This window comes from Rhineura floridana, chromosome 1 (assembly GCF_030035675.1).
Source record: "Rhineura floridana isolate rRhiFlo1 chromosome 1, rRhiFlo1.hap2, whole genome shotgun sequence".
NCBI lineage: Eukaryota > Metazoa > Chordata > Lepidosauria > Squamata > Rhineuridae > Rhineura > Rhineura floridana.
Window position 1 is genome coordinate 141,198,263 of NC_084480.1, and position 16,051 is coordinate 141,214,313.

Sequence of the window (16,051 nt, forward strand, 5' to 3'; positions counted from 1 at the left end):
TGGGGGGAGCCCACCTGTCAGTATTCTGATGTGCAGGCGCCAGTGATCACCTGAGTGTCAGTGCTTGCAAAGCCCTGTGCCTCCTTGGCTGCTCTAGGGAGTTCCTAATGGGGAACTCTCTAGTGCAGCCAATCTTAGTGGGGCTCGCTGTCAGTGCCAGTCAGCAACCCCTGCTTGAAAAGGAACAATCAGAGGCTAAGTTCCCAATTGTTCCTCTGGAGCCATCTCCTTTCCTGCCCTGCACCTGATGTCACATATGATATCAGAGGTGAGATAGGTGGGTGTGGGGGGAAATGGCCTCACTGGCCAAACTGGGACCTATACTGGGCCTAATTAGGCCTGCGGGAGAGAGTCTCTCCACCCCAGTCAGAATTAGGGGTGGGGAATGCTTGCTTTTGGAAACAGGAGAAATGCTCCCATTGGTGCCAGTGAGAGGTTTCCTCCCATTAAGCATAGCGGGACAGAAGGGAGAGTCACTTCTGATTGGGATCTTGGCAAGGGATCATGGGATCATGGCACGGGATTAAAGCCCCCCTCTCCCTATACCACAGGCCCAATCTGACTCCAGTCTCCTCCCCCTACAGTGGCTATTTGAAAGAAAAGGCAAACCACGCAGGACTGAGCTATGTGACAAGCATCACATCCAGTTTGACCCTCAGTGTTCCTGAGGTAAATGCCAAAATAGCCTGCTCAATACATCTAAGGTCCTAGAAGCATACCCCTTTTGAGCACATCAGTGATAGTCTCAAGAGAGACCTGGTAGATGAAATAACAAAGCTACAACAATGGAATTTGTTTTAGGTCATTTCAGATTGTTTTTAATATAATAATCCCTACCCTTGGATTCCAGAGAGTTCATATTTGATTGCAACTAGGCAGCATGCCAGGAGGATGAATAGGTGAGGCTACTTGTTGTTTTTGCAGCCTGTGCAGTCTGATGTTGACTGAGATACTGTATTCAGAGCCTAGAAGACCATTCACATTGGAAAGTAAAGGAAGTCATGCCACCACAAAGGCAGACAAAGATATGCAGAGCATGGAAACAACCTTATCTGACCTGGCGTTTGTTTGTACACAGTGTGTTGGCACAAGTAGATGATTATTAGTCATCACCCAGGGATAGCAAATAATGTGTAGCTTCCAATTTTAGCAAAGCAGGCAACAAAATCTTCCATGATATCCTTGACATCATGGTAAAATGTGGGCTGGTCGATGCTGCTGTTAGGTGAATCTATAGCTGGCTGAGCAAGCATACTCAACAAGGGCTTGTTAATGGCTTTGCCACAGGGCTCTGGCCCACACTCTTTACTTGGTAACAGTTTGTATTGACGTGACTGAGGAAGTATAGGGGATGCTGATTAAATGTGCAGATGACACAGTGGTGGGAAGGATGGTTAGAGGAGGGGCGGGGAAACTTTTCTGGCCAATGGGCCAGCTCTTACAAGGGCTGCCCACCTGTTAGTCACTTGATGTCAATAGTCTGATTGCCAGTACTTCTAAGTGCAGCATGGGGCTGTTTGAAAACCCTTTCCCAAACAGTCCTGTGCTGTTCTTTAAACCCCAATTTTTTTGAGGCTGAACGTGTAGCACTGGGAGGGAAAAGTGGTTTCCATGAATGGAAACTACCTCCCCTTCTTTGAGGGGTGGGTGGGAGTGTGCTTTGCTCCAGCAAAGGAACAATCGGAGAGCTCACTTTAAGTTCCCAATTGTTACTTTGAAGCCCTGCCCTTACTAGCCCCACGCCTGATGTCATGTATGTGACAGCAGGTGTAGGATGGATGGGTGTGGCTTCGCAAAAATGGCCTGGTGGGCGAAATGGAGAGGTTTGGTGGGCCAAGTTTGGCCCATGGGCCAGAGGTTCCCCACCCTGCTGTAGAAGACACAATCACTGATTACGTGTACTGTGAAAATGGAAAATAAAGCCTTATTAGGGAATCTGTCTCTGTGGAAAAACTATGAGCTCACTGAACTAGGTAGACTTTCAGACAGAATGTTCAAAGCATTTGATGAGATAAGAAAGGAAATGCAGCAGTTCCATCTGTTATTGTTTTCGCTATTTACACTTGAGGAATATAGCATTTAGGCTATTCAGCAAAACAGAACTTTTTGTGCAAAGATCAGTTTTGAAAACATAATGGCCCATCATGATAATAAAAGTTCATTGAACAAGAAATACAGAACTCTTATATAGATGCAGATGCATCAACCAGTGCTTCTCAGACTAATTGGGAAAGAGATCTAGGGCATCAGATACCAACCAACCCCTGGAGTTGGATATGGCAAAATGTCCTTCAACAAACAGTTAGCACAAATTTAAAGGAAAGTTTCTAAACTTAATACCTGCACAGCATAATTATATTTACACTGCAGCCAGCAATACATACTGGAGATGCAAAGCAATAAACAAGGATGTGGGCCATTTTTTTTATCTTGCAGTAAAATAAGAATGTTTTAGTCAAGTATACTAAATGAAATTGAATTTAGTTATTTATAAATATTACAGTTATATTACAGTTTTCCCCAAAGAGCTCAAGATGGTGTACATGATTCTCCCTCTCCCCATTTTATCCTCACAACAACCCTGTGAGGTAGGTTAGGCTGAGAGGGGCTGAGAGACAGTGGCCCAAGGTCGCCCAGTGAGCTTCACTTGGGATTCAAACTCTGATCTTCCAGGTAATGGCTCAACACCCTAACCATTATACTATACTGGCTCTCATTAGATTCATTAGTTACATTATTTGGCTATGTAAAAGACCTAGCATTATCTGAAGACAGAGAAATGATAATATACCTCTGAACAGTGGCACAGATGACAATTTGTGTAAATGGGGAAGAAAAAATAAGAACCCCAACATTAGAAGAATGGATTTTCAGGGTCTGGGATGTGGTTTATATGATTAAATTAACCAATATGGTTAGAGAAGGCTTAGAGAAGGCAGGCAACTACATAGCTTTTTTACTGAAAAATGGAGCATGTTTGTCAAGTGTTGGTGCAACAAAGTTCAATAAAAGTTAGTACTATATACTGTATATTGCTGGGCCCATTGTAAAAGGAGAAAAAATGTGTCTCCTGCTGTGTTATATTGTATACTTTTGATATATAACATTTTTTGAAAGATACAATCAAGTTTCAAAATGGTCTTGATAGCTGGAACACTAGGCCCAAACCAACAAGATGAAATTCAACACTGATGAAGTTTTACATTTACACACACAAAGGCACAAATATAGGATGGGGAAAATCTGGCTTGGCAGCAGTACATATGAAAGTATGTAAATTGATCACAAGCTGAACTTAAGGCAACAATGGGGTGCAGCAGCTAAAAAAGCTAATGCAATCTTTGGCTCCATTAGAAGCATAGTGTCCATTCCATTCTGGCCAGGCTGCATCTGAAGTGCTGAGTCCAATTCTGGGAGACATGTTTTAAGAAGGACATTGACCAACTGGAGCATGCTCAGAGGAGGGAAACCAGAATGGTGAAAGGTCTGGAAAGTAAGCCCTATGAGGAGCAGTTGAAAGGGCTGGGTACACTGAGTCTAGAGAAGAGAAGTTAGGGGAGCCTTTTCCAACCTTTGGATCCCCAGATGTTGCTGGACTGCAGCTCCCAACCAGCATGGTCAGTGGTCAGGAATTATGGAAAATGTAGTCCAGCAACATCTGGGGATCCAACGGTTGGGAAAGGTGGGTTAGGGGAAACATCATAGCTGTCTTCAAATATCTGAGGTGCTGTCATGTAGAAGATAGAGATTTGTTCTATTGCTCCAGAGGGCAGGGCTAGGATGAGTGGGTGGAAATGGCAGGGAAGCAGTTCTTGGCTAAACATTGGGAGAAATGGAGCAGCCTGCCTTGGGTTCTACTGAAGGTTTTTAAGCAGAGCCTAGGTTGCCACCTGTCAGGGATACTTCAGAACCTTGGACAGCTTCTTGAAAGTTTAGTCTAAAACCCGGAGCGGATTCACTGCCCCACTAGCATTGGAGGCACCTGTCTCCATTGCCACCTACAGCACACATGCATGCATGCATGCATGCATGCATTCATACAAACAGACTTAGTACACACCTACTGACAGAGGCAGCACTCCACACAAACATAGCAGCTTGCATATACCTACAAATATACACACATACAGGACCTACACACACCTGAGCAGGGGTCTAAAGAAGCAGCCCCCTCTTTGTTACTCCTAAGCTGTTTCCCAATCAATGGGGCAGAGAGGCGATCAGCCCCTGCAGCTGATTGGGAAACAGTTGAGCTCTCACAAAGAGGGGCTGCTGTTGTGGGGATTGCTCTTTCAAGGTGCTCCAATGGCCTTGGTGGCTCCTGACTCAGTTGACTTCCCATGCCCCCCCTTCCCCCAATGGAAGAGGCAAGGGAAACCTTCAAGCTGTGCCCTCAAGGGCTTTCAGAGATCTTTGGAGGGGAGTAGGCAAGGCATCTGATGACCAACGTTTGATGATTCCTAAGGTGTTGATCTCTGAGAGCTCTTGAGAACACCTTGCCCCTGCTCCAATGATTCCCGAGTGCTGGCGATGTTCACTGAGCACTTTGGAAGATAAGGAAAGATCCATACTCAGCATTTCTTAGCTGGCCTGCTTAATGGAGTGGCAGAGGGTGATGATGGCAGGGAATACTGAGAGGTGGGTGCTGCACTTGTGTGTCTGAAGGGCTGATTGAAAAGGCTTGGTGGGACAGATTCAGCCTGTGGACTACCAGTTCCCCACCCTGTTCTGTTTCAGAGAAATAATTTCCAACACATGTGCCAAGACTCCCTAGTGTGCTACAAGAGAACTAAGTATGTGCTGTGGAAAATACAGAGGAGGATGCCCATTGCATTTCTGCCTTGCTTGGTTCCCATCTGCCTCTGTTGATGACAGGTTATTCTGAACCATCTCTGTGTGATCATTTGGGTACTCCTGATGCAGAGAAATACCAGAACTGCCCATCCTTAAAGGATGCTGCCCATTGTATCTCTGTTTGAGTTGCTCATCTGGACATTTCTCCTTACCCTTTTGGTTGTAAGGGTTAGCATGCTTCCAGTTTAATTTTTCTTAAAAAAAATGCCTCAGTTATGAAAAGTCTGGGAAATATTGCGGTAGACATTCCCAGGAGTGATGGTGCTCTCAAAGATCAGGCTTTTGCAAGCAGGTTTGAGGGGCTGAAATCTGTGTATCATCTCATATTTCTGTTATTTACCATTGTGTTTTTTGAGCAGGGAGTTTGACGACTTCTTCAGAAATATAACATGTGAAAATTCAATAGATATGGAGGAATTTCTAAACGTCTCACTCATTCCAGCAGTAAGTAGACAATTATTGACTATATACTCTCTTGCATTGTGTTTGGAGAGATACATAACCACTCTTCTTACCTAGTGCCAGTCTCAAATAAGAAGGAAAAAACCTGTATTGGGGGGGGGGAAATGTAAAATGGGATATTGAATTTTTAAAAAATGAATAACTCTGTTATCAGATCTGCTAGTTGGCTAGTGCACACTTTAGCATATACATACATCTTTTATGAGTATTCACTAAAACTAATTTGGGGGAATTAGCAATCCTAATCTTAGGATCTTTACTGGAGACAACTACACTCATACAGACAGAATTGCATTGGCTTTGATAACCTTGCTTAATCTGGGGAATTTAGAATAGAATATTAGTGTGCTTGTTCCAGAGAGCCAGCAATAAGACCCTGCTGCTGGATCATGCCTGTGACCCAACTAATCCAGCATCCTGTTCTCACAGTGGCCAGCCAGATGCCTGTGGGAAGCCCTAAAGAAGGACTGGAGCGCAACTCTTCCCTCCTGCAGCTTCCAGCAACCGGTATTCGTATACATACTGCCTTTGACTGTGGAGGTAGAATACAGCCATTGTGCCTAATAGCTACTGATAGCCTTACTCTCCATGAATTTGTCTAATCCTCTTTTAAAGCCATCCAAGTTGGCGGACATCGCTACATCTGACCTTCATAAGATGTAAGAATGGAAGCTAGTTCCATGTATAAACTTCCATAAATCTTTCATAGATGTGGTACATGTGTGTCAATTGCCACGGGTATATGCACTGAGAGGGCATGGTTAACCCTGCTTCCCAGCATGTGTTCATGACAACAGATATCTAGCCCTATAGTTTAACTATGTGCTGTGTGAAGTAGTACTTTCTTTTGTTTGTCCTGAATCTGCCAACATTCAGCTTAATTGGATGTCCACAAGTTCTAGTGTTAGAGAGGGAGAAAAACTTTTCTCTATCTGTTTTCTTCATGCCATGCATCATTTTATAAACTTGTCATGTTGCCTCTTACCTTTTCTGTAAGCTACAATGTCTCAAATGTTGTTACATTTCCTCAGAGAGGAGTTGCTTGGATAAACACACAGTATCTGCAATTATAACATTTATTTGTAAACAATGTTTTAAAGATGACAGCATGCTAATATAAAAAGAGTTATACGCAGTTTTGTAGTTTGAAATGCCACTGGCTTTTTTTGTGACAGTATTCGCTGTTAGGGAACATGGGCACCTCTTTTCTTGCCGTCCATGCCAACCATTTCGTGCTAGCAGGCACCCATGGTACTTTTATCAAGGCATGAGAATCGGCACCTCATTTTTTTAACCAAAAAAGCTTTTGTATATGTATATTGAATAAAAGGGATTAATAACGCTTTACTTCTGACACTCTCATAGTGAACTCTCACACTCATCTGATACTTGGACTAAATGGGTAGAAACATACTCAGTGTTCTCACGGTTCCAGTGCATCTCCAACTCTCTCTTCTGAAAAACCTGGTGGGAGCTACTTGAGTGCATTTCTTTTTTTTAAAAAAATCAATTTTAAAGAGATTTTGCACCTGATTGGTAGATCACCCCATTCCCCCTCCAGGTGTGGCTAATGGAAATGCTTTGAGCTGGCTACTAGTGTGTGCACAGTCTAAGTTTGGTTACTGCTGCAGATTTAGAGAGCATGATCAAGAGGTGACTTTTGATTTACAGAGAAGGCAAAAGAACCAGAAAGCCTTGGTGATCCTGTCTCATGAGAATAGAAAAAGAAGTGAGATCAGGAAAATAAAGACAACAGAAAGAAATGGGGCATTAAGAATGTAGTGAAAGCAGGGAGCCTTCCCCGTCTGCTCTCACTGTCCCAGGAGCCAATTCCCAGCCTTGGGCAACTGATCCCAGCAAATCCTGGTTTGCCAAGGTTGTGCACTCTCACACCAACCCTGCAAGGTAGTAACTGCCACCACCCTTCTAGCTGGTTAGCCACTCTGGGGCGAAGGGAACCTCAGAGCCCAGTTAAACACCAGAGCTTCTCAAGACGAGCCTTCGTATGCTCCTTGCCCCTTCTGAAGCCTCAGGCAAAACGTTACTTGTTACACGGTAGTTGTAGTTGAATGGCAAGGACTGAATTTAGGAACTGACCCCCCTCTGAAGTGAACACACGTTGGTTAAAGTAATTAAAGTTTATTAAAAAGAATAAGAAAAGCATAAAAATATTACAGATACAAAAGAGGTGCACAAAAGGAAGTTTAGCAGCAAATTGGATCCTGTTACCATACGCTCAAACAGGGTAAGGTTTGGTGAGAAATACAAGTAAGACAGTTTTTGGCACAAATCAAAATAACAAAGCTTTCTTGCCTACGCTATACTTACAGACCATAGGATCTATAGATGAATAGCCTTCTCCCCTCAGGGAATTGCGAGTCAGGATGGAAATGGAGCCACAACAGAACATCACCTATGGGACAAGGTGGTGCTCCGAAGTGGGACACAAAAACCCAAAGTTCTGAGCTCCTTTTTATGGAAGAAATCTTCTGCCCAGCGGGAGACAATTAACCAATTAAGATTTTATCCAAAGGATGAAAAAACTATGTTCCCACAACACCAGGCGCCTCCTCTTGGTTTCCCAAGGCAGTTCCTTGAATTTTATGGCCTTGACGGAACCAGGCCCCTTCTACTGATAATAAGGTGTGAAGCTAGCTTGTAATCTCATACAGCTGGGGTTGTAAATTGCCAAGTCTCCAGCAATGAGGCAAAACTAAACATTTAACTGCCTGCTGGCAAGTTACAGAAAAAGATGTCAAGGGGAAAAAATCCCCACAAGGCTTTGGTGTACAGCCATTTTAAATGCAGGCAAGGGCAAGGCTGGCAAGCTGGCACAACAAAGAATGCTAATGGTTACTTGCCGTGCAGTGAGTGGAAGCTGACAGGAAACTTACTGCATTGTTGCTGGGACTCAGAAGGCCTGTAGCTGTAACTGAGTTCACAGCACCATGGTCAGACTACCCTGTGGACTTTTGGAAGAACCCAGCATCCCGGCAAACACTTGGAGACAATGCCTGCTGTCTCCTTCTGCCCAAGGGTCCCAAGTTATCTATCGGGAGCTTGGTAAGACCAAAGGAACACCTCCTTCCCATGGTCTCCTGTTATATGGGGTTCTCCCAAATCATTTTTAGTTCAAAAGCAGAAAAGTCTTATCTTTTAAAAAGACTCTGGTTGGGGCTGTTAGGAAAGGTATCGAAAATAAAAGTGTTGATATTATAATGCCATTATACAAATCTATGGTGCGGCCACATTTGGAATACTTTTGGTCACCTCACCTCGAAAAGGATATTGTACAGCTGGAAACGGATCAGAAAAGGGCAATCAGAATGATCAAGGGGATGGAGCAACACCCCTGTGAGGAAATATTGCAGCACTTGGGGCTTTTTAGTTTAGAGAAAATGTGAGTCAGAGGTGACATGACAGAAGTGTATAAAATTATGCATGGTATGGAAAAAGTGGGTAGAGAAAAGTTGTTGTGGACATCCAATGAAGCTGAATGTTGGAAGATTCAGGACAGACAAAAGAAAGTATTTCTTTACAGAGCACCTAGTTAAACTATGGAATTCACTCCTATGAAAGGCAGTGATGGCCATCAACTTGGATGGCTTTAAAAGAGGATTAGACAAATTCATGCAGGATAAGGGTATTAATGGCTACTTACCCATGACGGCTATGCCCTGCCTCCATAGTTGGAGGCAGTATGCTTCCGAATACCAGTTGCTGGAAACAGGAGGGAAGAGTGCTCTTGCACTCAGGTCCTTCTTGTGGGCTACCCATGGGCATCTGGTTGGCCACTGTGAGGCTGGACTAGATGGGTCTCAGGCCTGATCCAGCAGGTTCTCATGTTCATTCCCAAAGAGAGCCCTTCCTAGTCCTCCAAACAAAACACCAAATTGGCTTAGAGATAAGGGAATGGGAGGGTGGCAACAAGGGGGGAGGTGTCTAGCTAAACTGGGGAAAGAAAGCAGCCAGCTTTCATAGTCCACAGCAAAGATAGCATGTCTTGGGAGTACAGTGGCTTGGATTAGCCTCCTGGAAGTATCCGCAAAAGCTGAACAACTGGGAAGTGCCTTGTGGATCCAGTTATAGGAGAAGTTCTTCGTTAACCTTGCCCTTCATGTCAAAGGGATCTTTTCAGAATAGGTCTGGGCTTGTACCTAAGTAAAGTTTCATGACAAAGACACGAATGGAGATGTTCCTGGGACATCCTAACAATTTACTTAACTGACATGGCACAGGTCAAGTGCCCATCTGTAGGGACGTTTCCCCTTTTTAATAAATAATTATTAAATTGTAATTCTTTATTACTTTCTCCAAAATTAATGGATGTCTTCACTTCCTCAAGGTTTTTCTTCTGTTCTTGCAGGCCATCATAATTATAGTGCTGTCCTTTCTTGAAAAAAGATCAAAAAGATGTTACTTAGATGAAAAATTGAATCGACTTGGTGGATATTGTGGGATTCTGTCGTAAGTTGAAGAATAAGTTTCCTCCTGCCCCTCCAAGCCTAAAAAGACAAATACACTAATCCAACAGGACCATCCCTTCAAGGAAGTAGGTCACCTTTCAAATCTGTCCTGCAGGAGGCAGAAGCTTGTCTTTTCATCTCGGATGAAAAAGAGGATGTCACTGAGCTTCCCACTCAGGCACAGCAGCCTCTTGTTGTTTCAGGAGAGGAAAAACCTTCATGTTGGCTCTGGACAAAGCCTTCCACAGATCACATCCACCTCATACATTTACAGCACTATTATAGCACTTTAACAGCCATGGCTTCCCTCAGAGTATCTTGGGTACTGTAGTTAGTTAAGGGTGCTTACCTTACAGTTACAACTCCCAGCTCCCTTAGCAAACTAGAGTTCCCAGGATTCTCCATGACTGTTAAAGTGGTTATTGCTTCAATGGTATATGGTGTGGATGTGACCATAGAATCATAGTGCTGAAAGGTTATCTAGTCTAACCTCCTACTCCATGCAGGATCGACAGTGCAGGGTGCAACAAGTGGCTGGCCAGCAAAGGGGAGTCCCAACAACATCTGAAGGGCTATTGGGTCCCCAACCCTGCTCTTGATTCCCAAGTCTGCTCCATCTTTTGTGTGATAGCTCTTCAGATATTTGAGGATGGGAATCATATCTCCCCTTGACCTTTCCTTCTCCAGGCTAAACATACCCAGCTCTTTCAACCATTCCCCATAGGAATTCCACATCTGATATGCCACAGTTTGTCAAAGTCCTTCTTAAAATGTGGACTCTGAAATGGATACAGTTAAGAGATGTGAAGCCCCCCCAAAAACAGATTTCTTTAAAAATATCAGTTTCCCCCTGAAGTTTTCTGATCTGTTCCCCCCCCAAAAATTGGGGAAAAACAGAAAAATCCATCCCCCCCAAAAATATTTAATTTTTTCCCCTGGGCCCTCACCTCTCTACAGCCTGCCTGATTAGCATAAACCAGGGGCTCTGGTCCATGGACCACTGGAGGCCTGTGAGCATTCAGGTGTTCCATGGCATGCCTGTAAAAATACAATTAAAAATCATACAGCATCTAGCACAAAGCATTACAATTACTCTTAACAGGAAGAAAACTCAGTAAGTGGTCTGCCAAGACCCTCAGCAATTTTGAAACAGTTGGTGGGGGAAAAAGATTGGGAGCCACTGGCATAGACTATTGTACGGAACTTGAGACTTCCCACGATCTGGGGGAAGTTAATGCAGGCTAAGATTGCATTCACTTTTTAAGTTCCTCTGCCCCACTGAAGGCTCCCTAACTTAATTGATCTTAGACAATGAAAGAAAGCATCCAGTGCCATCTCAATGGAATCAAAATAACTGTCAAAGGCCAGGGTATAATATTAGCCATACAGTGAAGATGCTAGGTGCGCTTCCGTGGGGAGGTAGTTCCACAATGAAGGGGCTGTCCTGACTTTCAAAAGTATTATGTAACCACTAGGTATTATTATTACTGAAATAAAAGTGGGTTTCTGCCCAAGACCCAATGAGGATGGGTCGCCCTCACCCAAGAAACAAAGAAGAAACAACGCTTCTTTAAAAAAAAATAGAGGGGAAAGAAAAGGATACTAGATTTTCTCTTTGAACCAGCAAAGAAAGGCAGCTTAGTCCAGAAGAAAATATCAAAAGTCAGGCAATACGCTTATTAGGACCAATCAAAACATCACAAGATAGCGAGCTGAAAAGTTACTGGAGCTATTTTGCTTTCAAATCCAAGTCGCTCCTAGTTGATTTCACTTTCAGGACTTAAAAGCCTTTGAAAGCAGGAGCAGGTAAACTGACTAGGAGGTGATGCCCACAAGAAGGAAAGTGGTCAAGTCACACAATCTGTATACCTTGATTTAGTTCATCTAGCTCAGTATTGTCTACACCAACTGGCAGCAGCTCTCCAGGATTTCAGATAGGATTCTCTCCTAACCCTACCTAGAGATGCCAGGGATTGAACCTGGGACCTTCTGCATGCAAGACAGATGCTCTCCTACTGAGCCACACCCCTTGCCCTATAATAGGTTCACTATTGTTTCCCAGAATCACAAAAATTCTTTCCTTTTGGTTCTTCACAGACCCCTTGATATCATTACATACAGCAACCGATGGTCACTTGGATTTGCATTTGGAATTACGGCTGATAAAGTGATGTTCATGTTGTTCACAGAGTACCACCGAGAGGGAGTTCCCAGCTGGGCTAAAGGTAAAACACGGGCAAAGAAGTGGCAGGAAGTCAGGGGAGCAGAACAATATCTTGGGCCTCTAAAATTTTTCAGTCTGGCCTTAGTAATCTGCTCATTGCCCTGGTACTAGCCAGACCCTGGGCTATTGAGCATTCTTTAGGCTGCACCTGCATGTGTAGCTTCTTAGTGAGGACCAAACCATGAGGTCCTAGCCTCTCATTTGGTAACATGATAGGGAAGGAAGGGGGAGGATTGGCAGGGGGAGGGGTTCCGAACCTCTCCTTGCATGTGCCTTCTCCTTGCAAATTTCTTCCTCCCGCCAGGATCATTATTCTTCCTTGCTGAACTTTTCTCCAGGTTTAGAGCTCAGTTTAGGACTGGATCAGGGTATGTGTGTGTAAAAATAATCCGGTACATTTGCAGGGGATAATTGGTGTGTGGAAGAGGAGTTAAGCACTCTCTGTCTGTCCCCGCTGATTTTTCCCTGCAACAGCTGTCCCACCACCACATCAGCATTTTAAGTGAAAAGTGGGATGGGGGTTGCTATGTTTCCCATATAAAGTCTAGCCATAAGAACCTACAAAGAGCCCTGTTGGAACAGGCCAGTGGCCCTTCTAGTTCAGCATCCTCTTCTCCCAGATGCCTATGGGAAGCCCACAAGCAGGTCCCAAGTGCAATAGCTATCTACCCACTTGTGATTCTCAGTAACTGGTATTCAGAGTCATACTGCCTCTGACAGCGGCCATCACTTCATCTGACCCCTATACGATGTAACTCCTTTGTTGAAGATAGTCGCATGTATAAACTTTTTATTTTTTCTCTTGCCACTAGATGGAGTCTAAATTTGTTGGTGAACCAAGACCACCACCTAGACCAGTATATGGATTGGAATGCAATTATCCTTCAAATTTTGCACTTCTCTGAATTTAAGTTTGCTCAAAAACGGTCCCAAAATGCATTAAAATGTACACATTTTATGATAAAATGTATATATTAGGATAAAAACATTTAGAAATGCATATATTGAGATAATATTATGTCTGTATCTCTTCAATTAATGTCCATACATATTCTTTCAGATGTGGATAGTAAATTATTTAATTGTATGCATTTCTAAATTTATTTTATCCTAAAATACCAATTTTAATGCATTTGGTACAGTTTTTGAGCCAAGAACTATACTGCCAAAAATTCAGTGAAGTGCACAATCTGAAGGATAGCTACATTCCTATCCGTGTATTGAGGTGTAATTTACAGGAGATGTAATTTACCTTGGTTCGCTAACAAATTTAAGACTTGAACACAACTCTCTTCCATCCTTACAATGCTGTAACTGAAAAGGGGTGACTTGGGATTCTTTGGGGGAAGCTATGAATATTATAGTGCAGATGTGCCCAATGTCAGAACAACATATTTGGACTGGAACCAGGAGCTTGTGGGCTGACTGGGAATATCTGACACCCACGGGTCAGAGTAATTGTAGCAAAAAGCAGTTTTATCATAGGAGTAGCGGTGTGAAGGCCTGGGAAAAATGGAAAAATTAAGATAAAAACCATTTTCTCTCGGAGAAAAAAATGAGGTTTCAGAAAAATGTGGAAAAAACATTTTTCCAAATTTTTCAGAAAAAACAAACAAAAAGGCTTCAGAAAAAAGTGGGTTCCCCCCCCATTTTTCCACTTTTTTCAGGGCATTCATATTTCCACACAGGAGTGTGACAGTGTTTTGTTTGTCACTGATGAGATTATTTTATATTTCTCTTCCCTAGCAACTGTGAGAATAAATCCTTGAAGACAAGCCAGCATTTATCAGTGCCAAGGGCATGACTTTTTCTAGTGACTAACAGTAGCTGTTCTATGTAAAATGCTAGACCTCAGTTTGAAGTAATTACAGTTTCTAAAACTGAACACTTGTTCTTTTTGCAGTTTTTTTGGTTATAGCCATGGCCATCAGAGTAGGCATCTCCTTGTACCCTTTCTTTGCCTGTCTGTCAACAAGATATGCACTTCTCGGAGCCATACTGGGATTTCTTTACACATCAGCTTGGTGAGCAAAGTGTTAAACAGAGATATTAGTCTGAGTGCCACTCCTAGGAATGGTGGGAGCAATTTCCTCGTGAGAGGTGCTCATGAAGGGCATCTGTGAAAACTTGTGGTGATTGTTGCCAGAGAGCAAATAAAATGATTCAGGCTTCCTAATATTGTCTAGATCAGGTACAGCCAACCTGATGCCCTCCAGGTCTTTCATGTCCCAAGCAGTATAGGGCTTTATATACAAAAACCAGCATCTTGAACTTAGCCCTGTAGCTAATAGGTAGCCAGCACAAGTCTTGCCGCTGCATTTTGCACCAGCTGCAGCTTCTAGACCAATTTCAAGGACAGCCCCACATGGAGCTCATTACAGTAATCCAGCCTGGAGGTTACCAGTGCTTGGACTACAGTGGTCAGGCTATCCTGATCCAGAAACGGCTGCAGCTGTCTTACCAGCCAAAGCTGGTAAAAAGCACTCCTAGCCACTGAGGTCACCTGGGCCTTCAGTGACAAAGATGGGTCCAGGAGCACCCCCAGACTACGGACCTGCTCTTTCAGAGAGAGTACAACCTCATCCGAAGCAGGCAACTGACCAATTATCCGAACTCGGGAACCACCAACCCACAGTACCTCCGTCTTGCTAGGATTGAGACTCAGTTTATTGGCCCTCATCCAGCCCACCACTGAGTCCAGGCACCAGTCCAGGGTTTGCATGGCCTCTCCTGATTCAGATGTTATGGAGGAATAGAGCTGGGTATCATAAGCATACTGCTGACACCTTGCCCCAAATCTCCTGATGACCACTCCCAAGGGCCTCATATAGATGTTAAACAGCATGGGGGACAAGATGGTGCCCTGCAGCATCCCACAGCACAACTGCCAGGGGGCTGAAAGACAATCACCCAGTGCTATTCTCTGAAAACAACCCTGGAGATAATGATTGGAACCACCATAAAACAGTTCCTCCAATACCCATCACATACTAAAACATCCTTCTTTGTGGTGGCACCACTTAGCTTTTGAAAATACCAGTGTTTCATTTATTTGTCCTGGGCAAGAGTAGATGCTGCCAGAGTAAATGGGGAAAAAAACCAAAGGGATGAGCTAGTCTTTGCAGCACTCCAGTTCCTTCTACCTACTATGGATACTGATGGAAAATTTGGGGTGTGTGAATGGTTTAAGTCTCCAGGTAAAGAGGAGTGGGGGTGGGGTCACTGTGAGGCAGTTAAATAGCATTAGGAGGAAGTCTCTAAGAAAAGGGAACAGGTGGGGAAGTTGAAGATGGAGCAGGCATTCTCTGTTGCTCCAGAGGGCAGGACTAGCACCAAATTGGTGGAAATTGCAGGGAAGCAAATTCTAGTTAAAAATTAGGAGAAACTACCTAACGGCAAGTGCTATTCAACAGCATAGGTGGTGAGCTCTCCTTCGCTGGAGGCTAGATAATCACGTGTCAGTAATGTAGTTATACCTGCACTGTAGAATCTAGTTTAATCCCCTGATCAATGCAGATTAGCTTTCCCCAACCTGTCACCCTCTAGCTGTATTACAGTACAGTTACCATCAGCACCAGCCAGTTGGCTGGAGCTAATATGAGTTGTAGTCCAAAATATCTGGAGGATGGCAGGTTGGGTGAGCAGGACTGCATGAACTCCTAGACCCCTTCTAACTCCAAGATGCAAAGTTAGCGACTGAGTAACTTTAATGCTGCTGGAGCAGACCTTCCATGTAGAATGTTAGCTATGTACTGTATGGAGGGATGCTCACATGCATACCATTCGAGGCCTGCGTTAGGGGGATTTTGTATCTGGTCTGGTTGAACAAAAGTGGAAGAACATACACTGATACTCCTATCACCATCTTGGGAACCCAGTAACTCCAATATTTTTTGCAGGTTGTTCATCACGATAGTGAACCTTTTCCTGTGCCCTGAGGGTAAGGTAAGTGTGCATGTATATATGTGTTTATATTTAATACAGTTTAATAATGGATATTGTGGGCCTCAGGGCAGAGTCTGAAGGCACATAGTATAGCAATCTT

The 16,051-nt window shown here is 43.7% G+C and overlaps 1 protein-coding gene across 6 annotated transcripts in view; it reads left to right on the forward strand.

Moving 5' to 3' along the window:
• Positions 1 to 16,051, forward strand: part of LOC133388367 (stimulated by retinoic acid gene 6 protein-like) — a 60,899-nt gene that overhangs the window by 15,390 nt on the left and 29,458 nt on the right. For 5 of the 6 annotated variants that reach the window (XR_009763787.1, XR_009763782.1, XM_061634350.1 and 2 more), the window contains exons 2-6: positions 5,214 to 5,298; positions 9,683 to 9,783; positions 11,880 to 12,007; positions 13,910 to 14,030; positions 15,906 to 15,951. Coding sequence is in view for 4 of the 6 variants with exons in the window: in XM_061634350.1 (XP_061490334.1) it covers positions 5,214 to 5,298; positions 9,683 to 9,783; positions 11,880 to 12,007; positions 13,910 to 14,030; positions 15,906 to 15,951 (481 nt within the window). In the remaining 2 variants the exon portion in view is untranslated. Of the gene's footprint in view, positions 1 to 5,213; positions 5,299 to 9,682; positions 9,784 to 11,879; positions 12,008 to 13,909; positions 14,031 to 15,905; positions 15,952 to 16,051 lie in introns of those variants that run through there. The other variant, XM_061634359.1, reaches the window with a different exon arrangement.